Here is a 23,362-nt window from a genome sequence, read left to right as displayed (position 1 = left end):
TCACAGAGGCTAAAAACAGCAAAAACAAAACAAAACAAAAAATCCAACCCTCCCACCCCAATATTAAATAGGTAGCTTTATATATTTCTATGGATATTTCTGGAAATAATAATGTAATTTAGTATAGGCCTAATGTGTTTTTTATTTACAGGTTAATTTTATATCTAAAGTTGAGCGTATTCTGCGATGGTTTTCTTTGACAATGCTTCTCCCTTTAAGGCCACAGTCAGCTGCTGAGACAAGAGAGAGCATCGTCGGTATTGTTGCATCTCCGGTCTCCTCCTTTCCTCCTCCTTTCCCCTCCCTTCACTCATCTATCCATCCGTCCACCCCCTCTCTCCTCTCCATACACACGCGCACACACCCTGATTTGCGCATCGCCTCCTCCGGCATAATGACCAACGATTCCCCGGAGGAGGAGACCCGAGCTCCGGGTGGCAGAGGAGGAGGAGGTGGTGGTGGTGCGAGAGGAATCGCAAGAAGAAGCCGAGCGGACGACAATGTCACGATCCTGACATCCTCCATGGATTTACACAGAGCGAGCCGGAGCCGGGCCAGCAGCAGCAACGACGCCGCCCAGAGCATCACGTCCTCCGTGGATCTGAGCACCTCCTCCCTGGAGCTGAGCATCCAGACGCGGATCTTTAAGATCATCGTCATCGGGGACTCCAACGTGGGGAAGACTTGCCTCACCTTCCGCTTCACGGGGGGCAGCTTCCCCGATAAGACCGAGGCCACCATCGGCGTGGACTTCAGGGAGAAGGCGGTGGAGATCGAAGGGGAGACTATCAAGGTAAAAAGCAGCAGCAGCAGCAGCAGCAGAAGCAGTGGGGGCTGGATGGTGATCAGCGGTGTTTCCTCACTCCACATCCCCTCCTCCTTCTCTTTCTGTGGATCAGCTGGGGGCTCAGAGTCTGATCTCACATTCTTTCATGATATCCATCCAACACACTTCACTTAAAAGAAACCTTTTAGAGGAATGGCACATTTTAAATCTTCCGGCGCATGCTGGAGGTTTTCAGCATCCCTTGGCAGCACAGGCTTTGTCAGCCCTGGCAGTCAACAATAGCCCAAAGAAAAGAACAGGATATGCATTTCAGATTATCCTTAGAAAAAAAATAAAAAATTCGACCTGTAGTCTGAATTTAAGAAGCATTCGATGCTGTACTTTCATTATGCTTATAAATTATTAAACTTGTCCAGGGTGCTTACTTGAAATTCCGATAAAAACAGCTTTGGGGTAAATACACGTGCATCTCCAGCAGCCTTGACTCATTCATACATTTGTTACGATTCAATTGTAGATATATAATAAAATGCAGGGTTTGATGATCCAGCTATTGTTGGAAAATAGCTCATAATTTTCCTTTTTAACTCATCATCAGTGACCACACATCCATTTCTAAACACTGTGGCAAGCGAAGTGTCTATCAATAAATTCTACACAAGTCAGAGCAGCACCATTATAAAAGGCCATAATACTGCAGTAGTATTTGTGTGATTAAAATTTAATGATCTCCATAATGATCAGGGGAAATACACATTAGCAGATGTCGAAAAAAAATCAGCGTTGGAACTCAGTGTAATAATAATCGTAGATGTCTTATTCCGTTTACCACTCCTCACTTAACACTGACACACTATAACAAACATATACATGAACATACCTATACCCTTTAAGTGCTCCCCCTCCCCCAGCTCAGTAGAACAGCCTGTCTGCAACCTCCATATGCCCCCTAATGCTGACTCACAAACACACTTGCACAAACGCCATCCACTTTACCTATTAGGTCAGTGTGTCTGAGTCACCGAAACTCTTCCCCCAAAACACCTGCTGTGCTCAGAGGGTATGAGCAGCATCGTGACAAAGTGTAAAGATCACTCCTGCAACCTGACTACTCTCTTGTCCACCATTAGCCTCTAGCTGACAACAAAGAGAGGGCAACCGTTACAGCTGCGCAGGACAGGAGATTTATCAGCATCCAACGGACAGTTTGCCATGATATTGTCACCGTGCCCGTCATTATTAATGATCCCACAGTTTTGCCTTGACACTGGAGCGGAGGTTTGAAGCTGAAATAGTGTGCATCATCCAGATGGTAAGATGCAGGACTGTTAGTGTCACTCTTGTCCTCTCCAGGTGAATCAGGTGGCACACAGATTGGCAACAACAAACGGTATAAGCTGCAGAGGACTATAAATAGCAGAGCACTAAGTATAGACGTGCAGAGTAAGGTGTCAAAACGATGGCAATTATTCTCAAGTTTGTGCGACATACAGACGAGGTAAACAGTGTAGGAGTTTCACATTTTTCTTCAAATATTTGTTTAAATTTCATGGATTTAATGTGCTCTTGGTTTAAAGAGGCATTTCTGCTGATGAATTTAAAGGAGGAAATGGGTAAAGCAGTGTTATTGGAAACCTTATGATTTCAGTTCGTTATCATTAGTAAGCCTATAGTCAAATTACAGGGCAAGCCGGTGTTAACACACAGTGAGCTTTGATCAATGCAGTATTCAACCTCTGCTCCTGGATGGCTTGGTTAAGGCCTTTCCAAATGGTAAATAGCAGATAATTCACTTTTTAAGCTGCAGGCCTGGCCTCAGTGTTGAGGGACATCCCTGTTGACACACAAAGTGCCACGCAGTCTGAAAAAACATTCAGTGAGCTTACTGAAGGTGCAGCGAGGGGAGAATAAAGGTAGCTTCTTCTTTGTCCTGGTTAAATATGAGACGTCACATGTGCAGTTAGGGAATGGACCAGGTACAACACCAGTGTACTGGATAAGGAATAAAGCTAAACCAGGCATCATACCCCCAACAAACTAGTTAATCTTGTTTCACTAAGCTAGTCAAGAGGGTAGTACATTTTAAATCTGATGCTACACAAAAACTAATGCATTCAAGTAAACATTTTAAATAATCTTGGTCATATCCAAGACTGATTTGAAAAAAATGCCCCAGCCCTCCAACATTAGCTTTATGGAAAATAAGGCTAATGTTGTTTTTTTGTAATCAAACTGCCATTAAAAGGGTTAAAATTCTCAAAATGATTGGATTTTTAGTTTTGTAAAGTGCTGAAGTGGTTTAAGGGATTTATGCAGAAAAAAGCAGAAGGAAATATGAGTCAGTTAAGTTTTTATAGCAGTTTTTTGAACATGGACATTTTGTCCTTAATGACTCAAGTGGGTAGTAATTTTTTTTCACAGTGTTCTGTCAACCTATTAGAATTTTTGTTTCAAATTTCAAACTTTGTGTAGAGATAGACTTTGTTACAACAAGCCAAAATGATGGCCCAAATGGACAAAAACATACCTAATGTTGCATGAAGGTTAAGATAATCCTTTAAGATAATCTTTCCCTTGTCTTCACTTCCCATTTTTGACGTGGTAGTGAATGAAACGTGTGATGAACCTGGCTAGCCAACCTGCATGATTTACTTTGGTTGTAAACCAAAATCTGTGCCCGTCTAATTTGGTTATACACTGTCTGGAGCCTCTCTCAATGATTAAGAAGAAAACCTCATCATGCTGTAGAACTGTGCTCTCCGGAGACAGAAACGTAGCCAGAAACGCTGTAACAGATTCATATTCACAGCTTTCTTCTTATTCAATAAAAAAATATGTGAATAGTTGCACACTAAGCCTGTATATCTGGGTTCCGTCACTCTGGGTGCCGGTATTTCTCTGACATTCAAACTGGAGCGCGTTTATGACCGACCAGATGTTCTAAGAGAATACATCTTTGGATCTTTGTATTATCTTGGAGCCCGTCCCATTGGTGGTCATCAGCTGCATATGTTTCTGTTTAAGTCATATTAAAACACAGACCTACTGGGTTTTGTCTACCTCCACAGGTGCAGGTGTGGGACACAGCAGGCCAGGAGCGCTTTCGTAAATCCATGGTGGAACACTACTACCGAAATGTCCACGCAGTGGTCTTTGTGTATGACGTTACCAAGATGACTTCCTTCCGCAACCTACAAACTTGGATAGAGGTTGGCAAAACAATGCAAAAAATAAATAAAAAATCTAAATACTAATACTTTCTTACAGGCATTAGTCACAGCTCTTCTTCTTTGGCACTGTGAACACCATATGTGGTCTTCCTTAACAAAGACCATTCATTTTCTATGGGTCGATACTGTGAGGTTTACATTAAAATGCAGCATGGTTTGCTATGAAGTCTTCACGTAAGGTAACCACTGCTGTGGCCGTTCATATGGACTCTTCTGGTGAGTTAACATGACCCCATTTGAAGACGGCAATTTAAGCAGTACATGTAACTACTGTAATCCTAACCCATTTCCCACGCTCTGTGGAAACAGCTCTTAAAGTGTTGTGTTCATTTTTGGAGCAAAGGCATACAACACTAGCCTGGCATAGCCATTTGGATGTCATTATGGGGCACCTTTCAACTAATACAGACAAAAAAATCCCTCTGCTTGCAGCTGGATAGTCCTATAACCAGTCAGAGGCAATTTGTTATAAACAGAATTAACTCAAGGACACTAATGACCAGTATAGCTATGTCACTGTTACTCTTCAGTTCATCAGTGCAGTAATCTTGCCCCATTTGATCTGATTGGCTCAAATAAGCAACTCCCAATGACTCCAAACCCACATTTCCCCACAACATTGGTAATTCCACACATCTCACTCATGTGAGGTTGGAATCATCTGAAAAATGTTCCAACTTAAAGGCACCTGAACACACCAAAGTCAGAAAACCAAATTCTCAACTAGATCATCCAAAGAGCATGTGAATACACTATAAGTTAAATTGTCTGAAACTGAAATAATGAAAATGGCAGGACTGCTTTCAGAACGCAAGTGTTTGTGGTGATAGTAGCAGTAGAAACTATGTCAGTTAAAATATCAGAAATGAGGTCTTTGTTTTTTTTGGTCTCTTTCGCAAAAAGAAATGTACTTATGAACACATTTACATTACTTTAGCTTCTTGAGTGACAAGGTAAGGCATTTTGGTCGTTGCAGTAACACTACATTCAACAGGCAGCTGATGGTCTCATTTACACAATGCTTCTCAGCTTTGTGGAAATGATTATGCATTCAGCACAGCTTGCTAATTTCCTGTTTTACGATGTTGAGAACAGTAAAGCGAGTGAGAGCGCAGTTCCCCCACGTCCCTCATCACACCCATTGCAAGGCGTGAGCTGTTACACTGTCACGATTCGTATTTTGAATGTTAATTCCTACTGATCAGGAAGTTCTTTCTTTGCATTTAACTTATCTATTCACTCAGCAGTGTGTACACTCAGAGCAGTGGGCCGGAGGACCAGTTTGAGGTGTTTATGGCTCCCCACATGTGATCAGATCCTTACAAATAGAATATTACGTTTAGTTTTCTTCATTCAAAGAGTACTTTGACTTTAAAACAGCCCTAGAAGTAATATATACTTTATTATTTGTAAAGGTCCTTCTAGCTGTGGTGCAATTATTTATGATAATGCTGCAGCAAAATTGAAAGTATGAGTTTTTTATTAACCAAGATGGTTATTCTTATTGCTAGAACCATATGGATACCTAGCTAACCCTAACCCTAACCCTAACCATATGGACACTCTTTTCCTTTTTTGCTTTGATTTGTAATTTATTCATTCATTACTTTTCTGTAACTCTGGGTCGCGGGGGGGCTAGAGCCTATCCCAGCAGTCATTGGGCGAGAGAGGGGTACACCCCGGACAGGTCACCAGCCTATGGCAGGGCTAACACAGAGAGACAGACAACCATTCACACTCAAGTGGAATCACCAATTAACCTAACGAGCATGTCTTTGGATGGTGGGAGAAGCCAGAGTTACCAGAGAGAACCCACCCAGACACAGGGAGAATATGAAACTCCACACAGAAAGGCCGCCCAAGATTTGTAATTGGCTGAATCAAATCAGTTTGTGTCAATATTAGATTTTACTTATGCTGATTGCAGTTGTTTTGGCCGAATGGGAGATACTGAATAATAGAAATTCATTGCAATTAGAACTGAGAGGCCAATATGTGATTGTTCTCCTACTCATCTATCCACAGTCTAATAAGGCCCGTCCTGTTCTGTTTCAGGAGTGCAATGGCCATCGAGTGTCGGCGTCAGTACCTCGAGTTCTGGTGGGGAACAAGTGTGACCTTGTGGACCAAATTCAGGTTGGTGTACGCAAGCAAGTATCGCAGCATGATTTAATACTTTGACATTGACCATGCAGTTCACAGCCACACACTGGTGCTTTCCCAGGTGCCCTCCAACATGGCGTTGAAGTTCGCCGACGCCCACAACATGCTGCTGTTCGAAACGTCCGCAAAGGACCCGAGAGAAAGTCAGAATGTCGACTCTATCTTCATGTCCCTGGCCTGTCGCCTGAAGGCCCAGAAATCCCTGCTCTACAGAGACGTGGAGAGAGAGGACGGGAGAGTGCGACTCTCGCAAGAGACTGAAACAAAAAGTACATGTCCTTGTTGAGGGAAGCGGAGGAGTGGGAGGCATAATGGAAGGGAAGAGGGAAGAGTAACTGTGCATGTCAAGGAAGAGGAGGAGAGGGATGACGGCAGAGTGGGGCAAAAACAAGGGTCTTTTAAAATTAAGTGCAACTTTTCAGGTTTAGCAGGAGGATGGGTGGAGTTGAAGCTGACATTTAGAGAAGCGTGTTATAAGGAAGTAGGGGATAGGAGGAGGTTGAAGCTTGCAGAAAGGACCGAAACATCGTTGGCGTTCTTGTTCTTGCGGAGGAAAATTTGACAGAAGGAAAGAGAGGGATTAGGTAGTGACCTATTTATTAACAAGGAAAAATAGAAGATGCTGCCTTTTAGACTACCGTATAGTGTAGAAATTCTTCCACTCATTCGAGCATAGACACAATCTGAGTAAACATACTTTCTATGGAATCCGCAACAGACAGTCCTGATGCAAAGCTTTTCAAGAAACCAGGCCTGGCTTGGTGTCCGTCGCAGCTGTTATTAACGGCAGCCTAGTGGAACTTTTTAACAGATTTTTTGCCGTCCTTAACCGTCACATTTTTCACCACCATTCTAACTGAAAGTACTGTTTCCCAGCCTTTTTTCTACTGCCTTAAAAAGTAAAACACTGCCTCTATCGTAGTCTTAAGGAACTATTGTAGAGGTTTCAGTCATTTTTAACCCCTCAAGGTGACTTTTGTTTATACAGACATTTTTTTGTGAGGATTAATGGGACTATTTTTGTTTCAGTCATTTAATTTACCTTATATCTAGCTAGCTCAAGTAGGACTCAAAATCGCAGTGAGTCCATGAATGCATGGGTAAGATGAGCAGATATATAAAATAGGGGGGCAGAAAAATCCAAGACTTGCTCAGTGGACCTCCAGAAGAAGTCCTTGACAAGTAGGTTTTCTCAACATGAACTATTTATAGGTTACCAGGCAGCATGTCACCTATTGATTTAGAAGCTGTCAGATCCTTTTACCGTTATGCAGAAGAAATGCCATCTCCTACGAATAAGGGAAGGCAAGGCTCCTCTTTCTCATCTTTTCATGTAAAGATATCCTCTTCAAGGTTTCCCCACGGCTTAGCCATCTTTCTCTTTGTGTGCGACTGCAGAAAATTCCTGTCCCAGCCTCGTGTTACTTCAAGATAGCCAGTCGGCTGACTCCAGTCCTACTTATCCACGACAATTCCACATTCTCCGATTAATATTTTTCAAGGTGGAGGCCTTTTGGCTTCCTTAGATAATGTGTTCTCCACACTGTGATCACTTGTACATATAATGCAGAGGCCTTCGTGTTGCAGCCGAGCCAGGATGAGCAGTGAACTTTTAACCCTGATTTAGGATCAAGGAATGAGTCCAGAATTGTTGATGCAGGCTGCATGAAACAGAATGCCATATTCATCATTCACTATACACAGTGTGGCAGTATGATTTACCCCGAGACAGCTCCCAGCTGGGTTACGGGTGGAAAAACTCACAACATAACTCAGCGGTGAAGCTGCGAAGCCTTTGCGTAATAAGGCATCAATCCAATGTCCTGACTGTGATGCTGTCAGTTTGATATAGCAGCACACTTAGCACATTTTATCAGTGTAGCCTCCTTTTGAGGATTCCTATTAATGCATCCGGATGCCGTATGTGGGCGAGCATTTTAAAAGCAATGCTCCCTCCGAGCTAATTGTCTCGTGACCTGATTAAATGAACACACTGTGCAAATCCAGAGAGCCACTGTCGGTCCAGTGTGTTTTGTTGATTGTTATGATCATCTCAGTGAATGCTTATGCCAGTAGCAACATGACCAAGCAGCTGTTACAAGCAAATCAAATTAGGTTACTGTAAAATACCAGGAAATCACTGATTCATCGTGACTGTACGGGCAAATCTGTGACTTGAAGACGAGACTTCGGTTTCCATACATATAACCCAGAGCCAAGGCTCGATAACATTTTTTCCGAACCGCTTATTAAGTTGAGGATTGCGGGCTACTGGAAGACATCCCAGCACCTAATACAGGGTTCACCTGACAACTTTTTATCCACTTACACGTGTCTACAACTCTTTCTGTCAGTAGTTTAGCAAAACACGGCTAAGTCAGTCCTTGAAATACAAGTGAGATGACTGTGCAAGCCAAACAAGAAGACAAACACATGGGAAAAAAGAAGAATATGCCTGCATTTGTGTCATAAAGTTAGCAAGTCTGAATAAAACAGCATTTGACTCTTTTTCAGATTTGAAATGACTGAAAAGGAAAATGCTCTCTTTTTTTTAACTATTCGAAATCACAAATGTTAGATGTTGATTTTTACCCAGGTCTTTCAGTAACAGTGTGTACGTGCGCTATCTTTCCCCCTTTCTCTGTACCCACAACATGCTTTGTACATTAATTAATGCTTTTATGACATTTTTGCTCTTTTTGTGCTATCGTTTCATAACCTGTGCTTGCTCTTTAAGGGATGCCTTGACATCTTGAAATTTAGTCTGGTATTTTTGCTTTTCTTCAAAATAGTTGAATTAATTAATGAACACCAAGTAAACTCTGTAGAATACATCAATATGAGAACATGACACAATGTTTTGACACGTTGAACCGGGTACTCAGTAGCCCATGGAAGACCGAATCGAAAATTCATCTACATCCTGTTTGGTGTTTGGTTTATTGCTTAAATTCAATTGGTTAAATTTTGCTCAGCTTCTCAAATATACTCACTTGCCTGTTTATTAGGTACACTAGTCAAAAACAAAAGGATTCTTGTCTTCACATTTGTTTTAGATAACTGAGAGAGCTGTTGACTCATCTGTGTTTCCATTTTGGAGGCTGTGGTTTGTAGCACTATTGAGCTGTGTTGTGTTGTACCAGCACTTGTTTCTATTATCTTGAGAGCTATTATCCAAAATGATCAAACAGTTGAATCATCACCTTGTTTCAACATCAGCTGAACATTAAACCAGTCATGATGCTAGGATGCAGTGAAGGACTGTTATATTAGAATGCATTTGTTTTCAATAGTGTAGCTAATGAACTGTCAAGGGTTAGGGTTAGGTTAAACCCTAACCCTAAGTGGGTGAATGTATGTTATAGTAAACTAGCTAAGATACTAAGGATTTAGACGGCTGGTTGGACAAAACAAGACTAATGAACAGGTACACTGCCTTTGCAGAGCTGTGATTGTCACTTTTCACATACAGTTGATAATGAAAAGAATTGTTTATTGCAACCCTACCGGCCGCACCATGCCGACTACTTATTTTCATCCGTTACCAAAATGTTCTGCTATTCTGTCACCGATTTCAAGATCATTTCAATACTATACTACACAATAACAACCATAATGATGTAATATTAGTTTGTTTACGAAAGTATACATTGGAAATACTCCTCCATGGGGGAGCTATTTGGTGTCACATAAGCAAATTCATTTATTTTCTCTCTATTGTCTTTATTTATTTAATATCAATAGAGCAACTGGGGCAACTGTGACCAACACATGTGAAGGGTCACATCAGACCAGTTGACTGAACTCACTGTTTATGAAAAACAGTTAATTTATTGTGGGTTTACTTTTGTTTACAACCAGTTCAGGTTAATATGAGACTGTAGAAGTAGAAAGTCAAGGTCAGCTACAAAACAGCAGCTCTTTCTCAATGACACTTCAGCAGCATGGATGGTTGCTGACAGGGATTCGCGCCCTCATCCTCAGACTGAAGGATAATGCACCTAGACAATACTACGGAATATTTCAGACTAAAAGTCAAAATACCAAATCACTCCTTTAACAAAAGCCTTAAGAGTGGTGTTACTTGATTTTATTCTGCAGTCATCATTTCATTCACAAATCTGAGGTGACAAAGCTTTTTTTTTTTCTTGTAGATTTTACTATTGTTTTGGACTGTATCCGAATATCTTCTTCTGTGTGTTTCATATGTAATGTTGTTGTTGTTACAATCTCACAAAGGGACTTCTGATAAAACTGATGAAGAAGCTTTACTCGACTCAGACCTCCGTTCCTTCTGTTCAGCAATACGATCTTAAGACTGCGTGCATCCCTAAGCATTAGCATGATAGAGTTCTCACTAACACGTCTGTTTTGACCATTAATCCATTTGTTGGCTAACTAAACTATGCAGTATTGATAGATGGTTCCCCCCCACGCACAATGAAACTCTAGATTTCATGTGTTTTTCCATTCTCCTACTCTCTGCCCTGAATCTTATTTCACCCTTCACGTGTCACCCAATTTCCATTCTATTTCTGTCTCAATCTCGCAATGGTTTATCCCTTTAAGTCCCTCCATGCCCGTCTCATATTTCACTGTCAGTGCTTCTGAGTTTCTGCGGCCCCTAATACTTTAAAAAATTATTTTTCTTTCTTTCTTTCTCTGCATCATATCTCAGTCCGTCTGCGGTTTGTCTCCATCTTCCCCTTGTCTCTCTCGCTCCCTCTAAACTTGGGGCTTGTGGTCGTTCCTCGGCCTTGGCTTGAAAATGTAATCCTCAAGCAGATCATGTGTCCATTAATGGATGTTGCAGATGAGCGTTACTGAATGTCGGTGAGAATGAGAGGGAAAACAACATGTTTCATATGACTCTTGATACTGACTCTGAAGTCGATGAGAGGACATTAAAATCTGAACAGTTGTCAGTGGTGGTCTACTGTATATGCTCGGACTCCTCCAGGCAGACAGATGTTTGTAGGTATCAGAAACATCTTAAACACCAGAACATGAGAAAATATGTTTGGCCATTTGGGGGTGTGAAGCAAATCAATGTGTGGAGTTAGCTACAAGAGACATACAGTGAAAATAACCACTAGGAATACGGAAAGCCTGAGTAAAAATGTCTGTTATTCATTCATTCATTCATTCATTCATCTTCTGTAACCGCTTGTCCTGTGAAGGGTCGCGGGGGGGCTGGAGCCTATCCCAGATGCCATCGGGCGAGAGGACACCAACCTGTCCAGGCGGTGCACCCAGTCTATTGCAGGGCCAACACAGAGAGACACACTCACACATACGGCCAATTTAGAATCACCAATTAACCCAAGGAGCATGTCTTTGGACATTGGGAGGAAGCCGGAGTACCTGGACAGAATCCACGCATCATTCAATCGTCTTCTGTAACCGCTGGTCCTGTGAAGGGTCGCGGGGAGGAGGGGGCTGGAGCCTATACCAGCTGTCATCGGGTGAGAGGCGGGGTACACCCTGGACAGCTAGATCTCCAGTCTATCGCAGCTGTGAGGCATCAGTGCTAACCACCAAACCACTGTCCCACTGTGCCATAATATAATATAATAATATTATATTATTCTGTAATTCACTCTTTAAGTGAAGCATCTCATTAAATAAAGCTGGAATGGGTGTGAAATAACACAGATAATTGATTAGATTTCCAAGAAAAGGGGTTGCTGTCCTGGGTTCTGAAATATTCATTCATCCATTCACTCATTCATCTTCTGTAACCGCTTATTCCTGTTAAGGGTCGCGGGGTCTGCTGGAGCCTATCCCAGCTGTAATCGGGGCGAGAGGCGGGGGTACACCCTGGACAGGTCGCCAGTCTATCGCAGGGCGGGTTCTGAAATATCTGAAATGTTTTTTACAGTGGGAGGTAGTGGGGTGGAGGAACCAAACATCCTACCAATACAACACACAATAAACTTGAAGACAGAATTTTTTTCTTTCTGTCAATGCACACTGTAAACTTAAAGGAAGAATAGGTCACATGTGAACCTTGGAGACACTTAGAATAATAATATGTTGTTTTTTTATATTTCACTCACAAATTGGATGGAGTGCATTGCAGGGCAGAGACAGCGGTCCTTTTTATTTGAACAAATTCCCTGCCATATCAAAGAGGCATTCCTATTTATTACCCGTGGAGAGCAGCAATAGGCTCGTATGAGCGCAGGCAGCCTCTGGTTTCAGTAGAGGAAGAAAGCGCAGACGTCACATGGAGAGATGCGACCAGCAGTAGCTGCTCCACCACTAATCACACAACATTAACATAACTAGCTACTACGAGCTAACCTGGCTAGCCACTTGTTTCGCTTTTGATTCACCACACACTCGGAATTGCAAAAAAATCAGCACGGAAACAAAGGCAGAATTCGCAGGCGGCGCAAAAACGGGGAACACCGTTACGGTCACACACAGTTACCGTGGCCTCTCCTTGCATCCAGCTGGCAGGATATTCGGGCTAGCTAGCGACGCTTACGATAGCAAGCTCTACCTTGGCTACCGCTAGGCTAGCCAGCTAGCTAGCTAGCTACTAACAACGCTAACGGTAGTTAGCTAGCTAGCGAGCTGTGGTAACTTGCGTCATGGAGGAGCTAGTCGTGGAAGTGAGGGGGACCAGTGGGGCTTTTTATAAGGTAAGTTGGCGACTTTCTTGATATCCCAGTCACCACATAACGCACACGTGTAAGGCTACTATTAAAATTTGTCTTACCGGGCTAGCTTAAGAGATGCCTGCTTGTATGTGCGGGCCTCGGTGGTTGTGGCCAGCCTCCACCGGGACGTGGAGGTATAGTAAACCTGTCTGTAAACAAAGCTAACGCTGCTGCTGCTCCTGTAACCTCAGTGCTACTAGCTAAATTACTCAGTTATTGTTGGATATGTCGTCGCTAAATGGGTGCAGGTGTTGCAGCAGTGTCGCCAATGTGGACGCGATTGTGATCTAATGTTACCTATGAAGTGATGGACAGGGGCTGGTGGCAGGTTCACAAATACAGGTCATCGTTTGTATTTTTTAACTTCATTCAGAGTAGGTGCCCTGATCTTGGCTGGTGTTTTGTGTAAGCAGCGTGTTATCACAGTGGGTAGGTAGTTTTTGTTTTATGAAGGCAGCTGGGGGTATTTGGGGTCAATTTGAGTCAACAGGTAGAGTAGGATGAAGGGGATTGAACCAAATACTGATGGCAGTGTTGATCCAAGACCTGTGCAGAATGGAAGTGCACTTAGAATACTCTGTCATAAAGTATTCAAAGTACAATCCTTCTACTTCCAGTTTTGGGGATTTCCATTATTGCTAAAGTGTGTAGTGCAGCCATTAGAAAACAATCTCTGAGCTGTATTTAATCTTTTAGGCACAGGTGTACTCTTCAGTCTCCTCATATTTTATTTATCACAAGTTTAATTATTATTATTTTTTAATATATGGGGAAATAAAAAAATGCACATTCCCGAATATAAGAAAAGATTCCCCAGGGGATCTTCCCTTGGCTCTTTGACAAGTTAAAGATAGTGACATCAGCGGTAAGTGTACTTTAGCCTCTAAGCTGGGTGTGCCACAGGCTAAAAACCAGTCTTTCAATAGATTCAAATGATATTGTTAGCCTGCGGTTGGAATGGCCGGATTTGATATGTGCACTCATTTAATCAGGGATTTTACTGTGGCTCTGTTGTGGGACAGAGACCTGCTGCTCACGTGCTAAGATGTGAACTGTTGACCCCTTCGACCAGGATGCTAACGCTAAATTTGGTCAATTTATTGGGCCGCAGCTTATTGAAGATCGGGCACTTGATCAGATGCTTCATAAACACTCACGTTTGCTGATGAACACACAGTTTTAAACTTTTTTTTATTTGACAGTGACGGACTAAAACATCAAGATAATACTAGAAAAGAATCCAGCCACATCTCTGGCATTGCTGGCATATTTAAAATTGGATCTAGTCTTAAATGAACATATTAAATATAATGGTTGCATCCATCTGCCAGCTAGCAGTAATAGTAGGTAATAAATATAGCAGATGTTTCACTTAATTCCTGCAGTAAATCCGTTGAAGAAGCCTTAAGTATACAGCTTGAGAGTGAAGCTGATTCATTAGCAGCTTATATAGCAAATAAGCCACTGCTCTTATTCGTATAATGACCAGAAACAACACTACACCCATTGCAATCTACTGCCAGTACATGAGACGCTAGTGTCTCATTAGCCTGTTTCCTTACCTGCATTTTTACCCTTAAATCTTTTCAGTTTAGTGTAGATAAATGAGGCTACTGAACTGTGAGCTTCTTTCTTGATCTTGACAGTTCAAACGGCCGTAATACCTAGGCTTGGTCTTAGGTGAACGGGGCCCTTTTAACACAGTTGTAAAGCTTTCCTCAAATCTTGGGAGATTTTGAGAAGCTCTCCTTTTTGCTTCATTTCATCCATCACTGACTGTTAGCTTGCCAGGCTAATGCAACCCATAGGCTAGACTCCCTGTCTCTCTCTTTTCCTTCTAGGCAGTGCATGTCCTACTTGCAACACTTGACACACATGGACGCCAACTGTGTGTAAAACCAGAGAAAGAGAGATGAAGCTTAACCTGACTCCCCCCCCCCTAAAAAAAGAAAAAAGAAAAAACATTTCTGGATGTTTTTGTTGCTAAGAGCTTTGGGATTGGGTCAAGCTCAAGTAGCAGAGCTGTTCGCCTTTTTCACGCTTGATTTCAGTTTCTTGACATGCGTATTTAAATCAGTTTAAAAGCAAAAACCAAACCTTATTTGACTCCTGTTCTTCTTGCAGGCCTTTGTGAAGGATGTTCACGAGGGATCAGTCACCGTGGCATTTGAAAACAAGTGAGTAATATGTAAATACGCAACCAAAGATAACATGCTGTAATTTGTAATATTTGGCCCATGATAAAGTTAACTATTTTTCTCTTTTAAAATGCATATTTGTGTCTCTCTCTGTCCCAGTTGGCAGCCGGAGCGTCAGATCCCATTCCAGGATGTGCGCTTTCCTCCTCCAACGGGATTCTGCAAGGACATAAATGAGAGCGATGAGGTTGAGGTGGGACAGATTTAATATTTTCGGAAAATGAACATCACGGTCGGTTTAGAACACTTTTCCCCAACAGTCAGAAGCATCGTTGAAGCAGTAATGTTCGTACATTTCAGCCACATGAACATATAGAACAATTTCAGGTCACAAATATCACGTGGGAGCCCTGGGCTCGTCCTGCAACAAGATTATCCTATTGCTGGGATGATGGGAGAGAGAGTGACACCTAGCACGTCTTTATGTCTAGTTTATTCTGCAGTTTGTTTTTGCTTGCATTCATTGCAGCAAACCCCACTCCGTGGAAACATGAGCTTGAATATGGAAACAATAGCAGCAATGTTTTCAGTGTTTTTATGGGTGTCTCAAGATACACAGGCTTGACTTTGATCCAGAATGCTACGCCAAACATACTTGTCAGCCCGCTGTCATTTACAAGTTTGAAGAGTTCTTCTTCCCACACTGTCAGTGAGGATTCACAAGGGACTTATTCACAAACTGATCCATTTTATTGTATTACTGAGTTATAACGGTTAGGAAGTCGTTACCACAGATAAACAGAGCAGAAATAATATTATGACCACCTTCCTGATATTGTGTAGGTTTCCATCGTGCCTCAAAAATAGTTGTGACTCATCAGAGAATGGACATGGGCCTTCTGAAGGTGTCCTGTGGTGTCTGGTAACAGAATGTTGTTAGTGGGGGCCTTTGGGTCCTATGTGTTGAGAGGATGGGCCTCTGTGGATCATCCCACAGATACTTGATCAGTTTGGGATCTAGTGAATTTGGAGGCCAGGTCAACACCTTTTTTTCCAACATCTGTTTTTGTGTGTGTGCCTGTGTCAGGCTGCATCCTGCTGGGCATGGCTGCTGCCATCAAGGAGTGTCATTGCTATGGGTTGGGGGTGTCTGGTTTGGTCTAGGTGGGTGCTACATGTCTAAGTAACATCCACACAAATGCCAGGTCCAAAAGTTTCCCAGCAGAGCATTGAATTGTCACAAGATGGTCGATGTTATTTACTTCTTCTGTCAGTGGTTTTAATGTTGTGGCTGATCGGTGTATAGCTTTCGATGCAAAGTGCAACGATGATTAAAGTAATTACAATCTAGGCATGTGGACAGCAAGGGACCCCCAAGCACCTGCAGTTAGTAAGAAGGTGTAGATTAGCATTGGTTTGTCGCCTATGAGTCTGGATTTCATTATGGGGCGTGTTTTAGCCAATACGGAGTATAAATACCTCTGCAACCAATTAGAGCCATTTTGTCGTAACTGATTCAAGTCCACGGTGCTCTGATGATGCCCACCCAAACGATTTGATTAACCTGTCAGATCTTTGCTGGAGCATAATCAGTTCCCGTCAGAGCGACTCCAGACCAACTTTCCGACGCAAAAGTTTTGTGGGTGGAGAAAACTGTGATTCTGATTCTGTTTTCACTATTCATTTATGTTTTTTAAAATTTGTGGAGCTTGCTAACTGTTTGTACGTCCTTCACCTAGCCGTGTCAGAGGTCACCTTTTTAATAGAATTAAATAAAAGCAAGCACTTGTCAGTCTATCTTTGCATCAAATCTGCTTCTTTCTTTACTTGTCTGGGCCCAATGTCTCTGTGCTACATACCTTGGATCACATCAGTTCTGTATTCACTGTGTCCCTTCTTTTGTCAGGTTTATTCCAGAGCCAATGACAAGGAGCCATGTGGATGGTGGCTGGCCAAGGTTCGCATGGTCAAAGGAGAGGTAAGGCTCGGCCCGGGACAGTTTTAAAGGCTTAATAAGATTTGCAGTGACAGGATGGATGTCAGTTATCAATCAAATCACGTTACAACAGCGCAGCATTTTTAAAACAATGATCTTTAAATGGAGTCCTAATACTTGCTCTATTTAGATGTATTATTGTCAGTTCTTTTTTTCCCTCATTAATGTTGCCCACTAAGCATATTATTTCACATTGATAGTGCTACCTATAAAATGTAAAGCATGATAAAAATCCATTTTATGAGGTGTAGATAATCAGCTTAAGTGTGCCATCAATTTTCTGGTTGATGATTTGTGATGGGGAGCGCTTGCTTCTCCAGTCAGAGGTCACGAGTTTGTTATCCTCCTCATCAAGCTATTAACAAAATTTGTGATTGGAGGATTGAGTTCAGGCCAACCTGAGATGTATATTCTATTCAGTTTCTGGTTTAAATTTTAAATGAACTACATTTTCAGCCGTTGGACCTCTTCATCTGTTTTCCCTTTTTCTGATCACTCGACTGAAATCTCTCTGTGTTTCCAGTTTTATGTTATAGAGTACGCTGCGTGCGACGCTACATTAAACGAGATAGTGACGCTGGAGAGGTTACGGCCGGTCAACCCGAATAAACCAGCCACAAAAAACACCTTCATTAAGATCAGACTGGACGTACCCGAGGATCTACGGCAGATGTAAGTTTGACATGCTAGAAATACTCCTCGGTTCTTGTGAGTAACTTTTTGTTTGGATTTATTCCAACAAAAAAAAAATGAACTTGTTACTGTATTGCTTCTGCTAATCCACCCAGTGACAGGACCTAGCTTGTGGAGATAATATTTCCACTGTTGGCAGCGACATGGCAGACTGTCAGCAGGTTTTTGGTCACAGTTTACCTGCTCTAGTTTCCATATCAGCTCTCTGTGACATCAGAGGCTGCAAAGATCAAGCTGTAATTAGGCTGCACACACACACACCTTTCACTTCTAGCGCTAAAAGACTGAACAGGTCTTCGCTAGAAAGCTGGGACCTCACTTTGCCTTTAACCGGCTGTGATACATGTCAGGTGAATGTAGTCCAGAGGTGGATCCAAATTAATATCTGAGGTAGATTTATCATTAACAGCTGATAACACAAACTGCTTTTGTGGTTCTTAACTAATGGTGATTCTTGAAGTTCACGTATACGCCCTGTGTTGTCAGGTGCTCCAAGGAATCTGCACACAAAGACTTCAAAAAGGCCGTGGGTGCGTTCAGCATCACCTACGACTCGGAGAAAAAGCAGCTCGTCATCCTGGTTCGTCATGTTACATTTTCTGTTGCACCTGTGCACGGCTTTAAACGGCAGCATTAATATCAGCTTGAATGTACTGCGTCCTTCATGAGTAGCATCTTAAAGAGAGAAATGGGCTTTTGTTGTTCTCACAGTCGGTGAATGAAGTCACAACGAAGCGGGCCAATATGATGAGTGACATGCACTTCAGGAGCCTCCGCACCAAACTGTCCCTCATGCTGAGGAACGAAGAGGCCAGCAGACAGCTGGAGGTATACAGTTGTGCAAACACACACACACACACACACACTAAATTAGGCGCACAGAAAATAATTGGATCGTGTAATTGGATCACTTATATAATAGAATCGTTTTGCACTTTATAGCATTTTATAGGATTTGCCAGCAACACTTCCTGCTTGCTCTGTTGTGGCATTCATTGTGTTTGCCGCGTGTCTCTGCAGAGCTCCAGACAGCTGGCGTCACGGTTTCATGAACAGTTTGCCGTTCGGGACGATTTAATGGGTCTGGCCATCGGGACTCACGGGGCCAACATTCAGCAAGCGCGCAAAGTTCCTGGAGTCACCAACATAGACCTGGACGAAGAGACGTGCACCTTCCACATATACGGAGAGGTAGGATTTACATACTGATGCACATTGTCCTGACCGGTCCCTGTCTGTGTACATATATGCTAGCACAGTGTAATAAAATGAAAGATGTTCCAGTATGTTTGTTCTGTTGTTCATCCAAGGACCAGGATGCTGTTCGTATAGCCAGGAGTTTCCTGGAGTTTTCTGAAGATGTCATCAAAGTTCCCAGAAACTTAGTAGGTAAGAAACTCACCTGGGACAGTTAGATTGCTCATCTTGAGTTTCATGTGTGAATTAGCCAGATTAAAAGTATTATAAGACTGTGACTGAGTGATGTTTTTGCCTCTACAGGGAAGGTAATTGGAAAGAACGGCAAACTGATCCAGGAAGTGGTTGATAAGTCTGGTGTGGTGCGAGTTCGTATCGAGCCTGAGAACGACAAAAAGCCCGCGGTGGCGGCGGCGGCGGCAGCAGCGGCAGACGAGGTCAGGACAAAGAAGCCCGTAACAACAAATCCCAATCAGTATATTGGTACAAGTATACTACTGTATTTAATTTAGCAAAGATAACAAGCTTTCTTCTTAATGTGTCTTACAGGGGATGGTGCCATTTGTGTTTGTGGGAACCAAGGAAAGCATCTCCAATGCTACTGTACTGCTAGACTATCACCTCAACTATCTTAAGGTTTGTGTCCTCACAGGTTGTCAAACGTAGGTGGTCACTTCTGGTCACTGTCTGCCCCCATCATCCTCAGTACTATCATTATAGTAGTGACTAGACTGCAGGTATATGGATAAGTGTTAGAATGAGGTTGTGAACTTGTTCCACTTCCTTCAGTTGTAATTAGAAAAGAAACTCTAATCCAGCAAGACGGTAAACACAGCAGTATCCCAGTGGGTAAGAAACTAGTTCTATCCTTAGATGTTGAGCTACTGTTAGATCCATTGCCAGACACCACAGGACACCCTCCAGAAGGCCCATGTCCATTCTCAGAACTGTTTTGGAGGCACAAGGGAGACCTACACAATATTAGGAAGGTGGTCATAATGTTATGCCTGACCGCTGTACGAACACGCTGTAACGTTTTTCACGTCCGCAGGAGGTGGACCAGTTGCGCCTGGAGCGTCTCCAGATTGACGAACAGCTAAGACAGATAGGCGGCGGAGGCGGAGGAGGGGGGACGGGGCCGCGGAACCTCAAAGACAAGACCTACGTGTTCGATAACGGCATGGGGCTGGGGATGGGGAGAGGAGGTGGGGGAGGCGGAGGAGGAGGGAAGCCCTACGCAGGCGGCGGAGGAAGAGGAGGACGAGGGCGGAGAGGGGGAGGAGCTGCTTTTGCCTCAGGTACGATATCCTACTTGCATCCTGCATAAACAACAAGTAAAGTTTTTAAATCATAGATCGATAGATAGATGGCAAAATTCTGGATTGATGTTATTTTTAGACAGATTTGTGGAATTACTTTTTCTTCTCTGTGGCATTAATTCAGTGTGAAATAAGCGTACAAAGCTACAAGTGCTGATCTCTTCCTCGGGCAGCGACTTTATACTAAAACTAAACTATTCATCAAAGGTTAATTCTGTGTAGTCTTTTCCGAACGCGGTTGAAATGAGGTTTGACTCGTGTACCCGCTCCCCCAGGCACCAACTCAGAGGCGTCCAACGCTTCAGAGACGGAGTCGGACCACAGAGACGAGCTCAGCGATTGGTCGCTGGCCCCCACCGAGGAGCTGATGACAGGAGGCGGGACGCTGCCCAGACGGACAGATGGGCGGAAGAGAGCCGGCGGTGGAGGACCGAGGGGACGAGGAGGGAGAGGAAGAGGAGGGGGAGGATATAAATGTGGGTAGTAATTACCGTCGGCTGTCTTTGATCTTTTAGCAGGAATCTCGTGTTATTCAGCTGTTTCTTCAGCCGGGATTTCTGGAATATTGCTGCCACTCGAATGCAGATGAAGTTAATTCTGAAGATAATGAAAGAAAATTTTCTTGACTGAGTGAAAATAAATAACGATCCGAGATGCTTTTCATCAAACTATATAGCCCAAAGAATGGGAATGAATCAAGTAATGAGATCTCTGCAGACTCCATTTGCACATAAATTCTTATTGTGTTGCTTATATTGAGAGCAACATTTTCCCCCTGGCATTGCTCTAATTATGACACACGCTGATTTCACCTCATTTTTAAGATATTTTCTTGCCAAAAAGCTGCTCACCCACGATGGAAAAGGTCATATAAGGTTTTGGCAACGTGACCGACTTAGTCAGCATTTTTGGTTCCACTTTCCTGACATGTTTGTTCTGGTTTGTCCTCGTTTAGGTGACGACATGCAGTGGAGCGAGCCAAGACCTCGTCACATCAGAGACCCTAAGACAAGAGGGCCGGAAGACACCCTACAGGTAACACACACATTTATTACTCAGCTAATATTCACTGTTGTACTGTAAATACTAACATCTAGGAAGCATTCTTTATCAAGTTCACTGACCCACATGATTTTAAATACAACTGTTTGCCCCTCTGACCTGGACCTGTATCAAGCATCTCAGACAATCAAGCCAACGCCTCAATAAAACTCTGTGACACATGATGAGTCCTACTTTTATGAAGCTTTATTAACCTAGGAAATTACTCCTATGTTGGGTAGGATTTAGGACATCCCGAAGAAAAGGGATTAAACAATTCATTAGAGGACAGACTGCCATGAGCTTAGCAGAAGATTTTTAAGATTTTTGGCTGTGAAACACACAGGTACAACGCATGTTGTGTCTGCCAAAACAAACATCTACATTAATTATTAAAGGTTTGGCCTAGTGGCATTGACTTCCTCAAGGGAGCGGGGCTATGCTAGTGTAATCACTCATACTTGAACTAGTGTGTCGGCATTGTTCTGTAATTATAAAGCACTAGTTGGCAGCTGGTCAGCCGTGTTGAGTTTCTTTGTGCGCTTCAGACAATGGCGACTGGAACCGAGTGACTCATGTTGGAGTAGGGTACGGAACTACGCCATACCTACGACGTAGATCCTAGGCAGAACCCTAAACCTGGATTTAGACTGGAATTCTTTTAGCCTGATGTGACAGGTCTGTCTGCACGTAAACAAACTGCTTTATAACTTGCAAATGCACCGGAAAGCAGCGTTGCCAAATTAGCCATTAGCATCTGCTCTGGGTAGTCTTCGTTGAGTTCTTGTATGAAAAACGGATCACGACGACTCCCAGGTACTGACCAGAACTGACTCTAGTAGCCCAGCTACTGATGCTGATGAGCTGCCTTGTTGTTTTGAGGTGGGAAAGCCAGCAGATCTCTTCTGTTGAGGTGTTTGCACACAGTTTTAGTGTCTCCATCTGTAGAATTTCCATACATTTGATTATCAGCAGGAGCCTTTTCTGAAACACAAGATATAAGGCACTGGCTACCAACCGAATATTTAACAAAACTTAGTCCAAATACTGACACTGCTGTCTCGTTGTTTTGAGGCTGGATGTTTTCTCTTGAGATGCTCATAGCAACTCATGCTGTGGTAGGCGGTTTAGATTAAAACTCTACTAACTTACCTTTCCCCTCACAGATCCGCGTGGACGGAAACAACGAGCGTAGCGTACAGCACTCCTCAGGTGTGCGAGGAGGTGGAGGAGGAGGTGGAGGAGGTGCAGGAGGGCCTTCCTCATCCCAGGGTGTTATCAGCGAGGGCCAGTCCCGCCACCACCATCCGAGACCCGTCAGAGACCGAGGGATGAAGAAGGACAAACAGGACGCTCCTGCACTGGTGAACGGAGTGTCGTAGATACACCACTGGAGGACCTTCCCACCTAGACACATACACTCTCAGAAACACACACACACACACACATATACACACACACTCACGCAGGCAATTCATCATAAACCATCATAGAGTCTCAGTGTCTGGCTTTTTGTTTCTCTGTCTTTGTCACACACAAGAATACACATATTTCCATCAGCATGGAAGCGTTTTACCGTTTAGTGAAGTCTTAGACCAGAGCTGATCTGGTATCTGTGCTGGTCTGGTCTGGTCTGGTTGGGTCTTGACTGCTCTTCTGTGGAGTAAAAGAAGCAGTACCGTCTTTTTTTTTTTTTTTTGGACGAAAGGAAAAGAAGAGGAGAGATGTGACTAAAGCTCATCTCTCACAGCAGCATTTACCCCAAACATGTTCACTATCCATTTTCTTTAAATCTGCTAAATTGAGTGTTTTTTTTGTTTTTTTTTCTTCTTCTTCTGTCACATTTAGACTCTCCCATGTGAGGAAAAAACTAAAGCAAATCATTGGTTGGCAGGAATCAGGAATCGAAATACGTGTTCCTTTTCTTTTTCTGCTGCTGCTCACTTAAAAGGATTTTCAGTGAAAATGGGGATTGACGGAGACGATCTGAAAACACAGCTTTAGGAGGTGGTTGAGAAATTCGGTGTTTGGTCTTCTAAAAGCTAAGTACGTTTCCAGTCAAGAGACATTTGAACTTAACTATTATGCTCCAAGATACAGAAGTAGTCCACCCAAATAACTTCTACATGT

General features: G+C 42.9%; 2 protein-coding genes across 2 annotated transcripts; both read left to right on the top strand.

The window, feature by feature from the left end:
• Nucleotides 1-394: 394 nt before the first annotated feature.
• Nucleotides 395-6,601, top strand: rab33a (RAB33A, member RAS oncogene family; the record flags this gene model as incomplete). Its single annotated transcript, XM_084549599.1, has 4 exons — nucleotides 395-793; nucleotides 3,856-3,996; nucleotides 6,073-6,153; nucleotides 6,242-6,601. 4 exons carry the CDS (start codon nucleotides 395-397, stop codon nucleotides 6,464-6,466), a joined length of 846 nt encoding a protein of 281 aa, XP_084405725.1. The 3' UTR covers nucleotides 6,467-6,601.
• A 5,706-nt stretch (nucleotides 6,602-12,307) lies between these two features.
• Nucleotides 12,308-23,038, top strand: fmr1 (fragile X messenger ribonucleoprotein 1). The gene is made up of 15 exons (XM_084549845.1): nucleotides 12,308-12,830; nucleotides 14,973-15,025; nucleotides 15,146-15,239; nucleotides 16,893-16,964; nucleotides 17,506-17,654; nucleotides 18,162-18,255; nucleotides 18,387-18,503; nucleotides 18,696-18,866; nucleotides 18,986-19,064; nucleotides 19,176-19,309; nucleotides 19,422-19,508; nucleotides 19,924-20,170; nucleotides 20,467-20,667; nucleotides 21,147-21,226; nucleotides 22,399-23,038. Exons 1-15 carry the CDS (start codon nucleotides 12,780-12,782, stop codon nucleotides 22,612-22,614), a joined length of 1,845 nt encoding a protein of 614 aa, XP_084405971.1. The 5' UTR covers nucleotides 12,308-12,779; the 3' UTR covers nucleotides 22,615-23,038.
• The last annotated feature ends 324 nt before the right edge of the window (nucleotides 23,039-23,362 follow it).

This window comes from Chelon labrosus (assembly GCF_963514085.1).
Source record: "Chelon labrosus genome assembly, chromosome: 8".
NCBI lineage: Eukaryota > Metazoa > Chordata > Actinopteri > Mugiliformes > Mugilidae > Chelon > Chelon labrosus.
The sequence above is the reverse complement of the archived record's forward strand: the minus strand, read 5'-3'. Positions and strand labels throughout refer to the sequence as shown.

Coding starts and splice junctions, on each gene's coding strand:
- fmr1 (XM_084549845.1), top strand. CDS start 12,780: ATGGAGGAGCTAGTCGTGGAAGTGAGGGGGACCAGTGGGGCTTTTTAT. Junction 16,965..17,505: donor TTCGCATGGTCAAAGGAGAG/GTAAGGCTCGGC, acceptor CTGTGTTTCCAG/TTTTATGTTATAGAGTACGC. Junction 18,256..18,386: donor AAAAGCAGCTCGTCATCCTG/GTTCGTCATGTT, acceptor TTGTTCTCACAG/TCGGTGAATGAAGTCACAAC.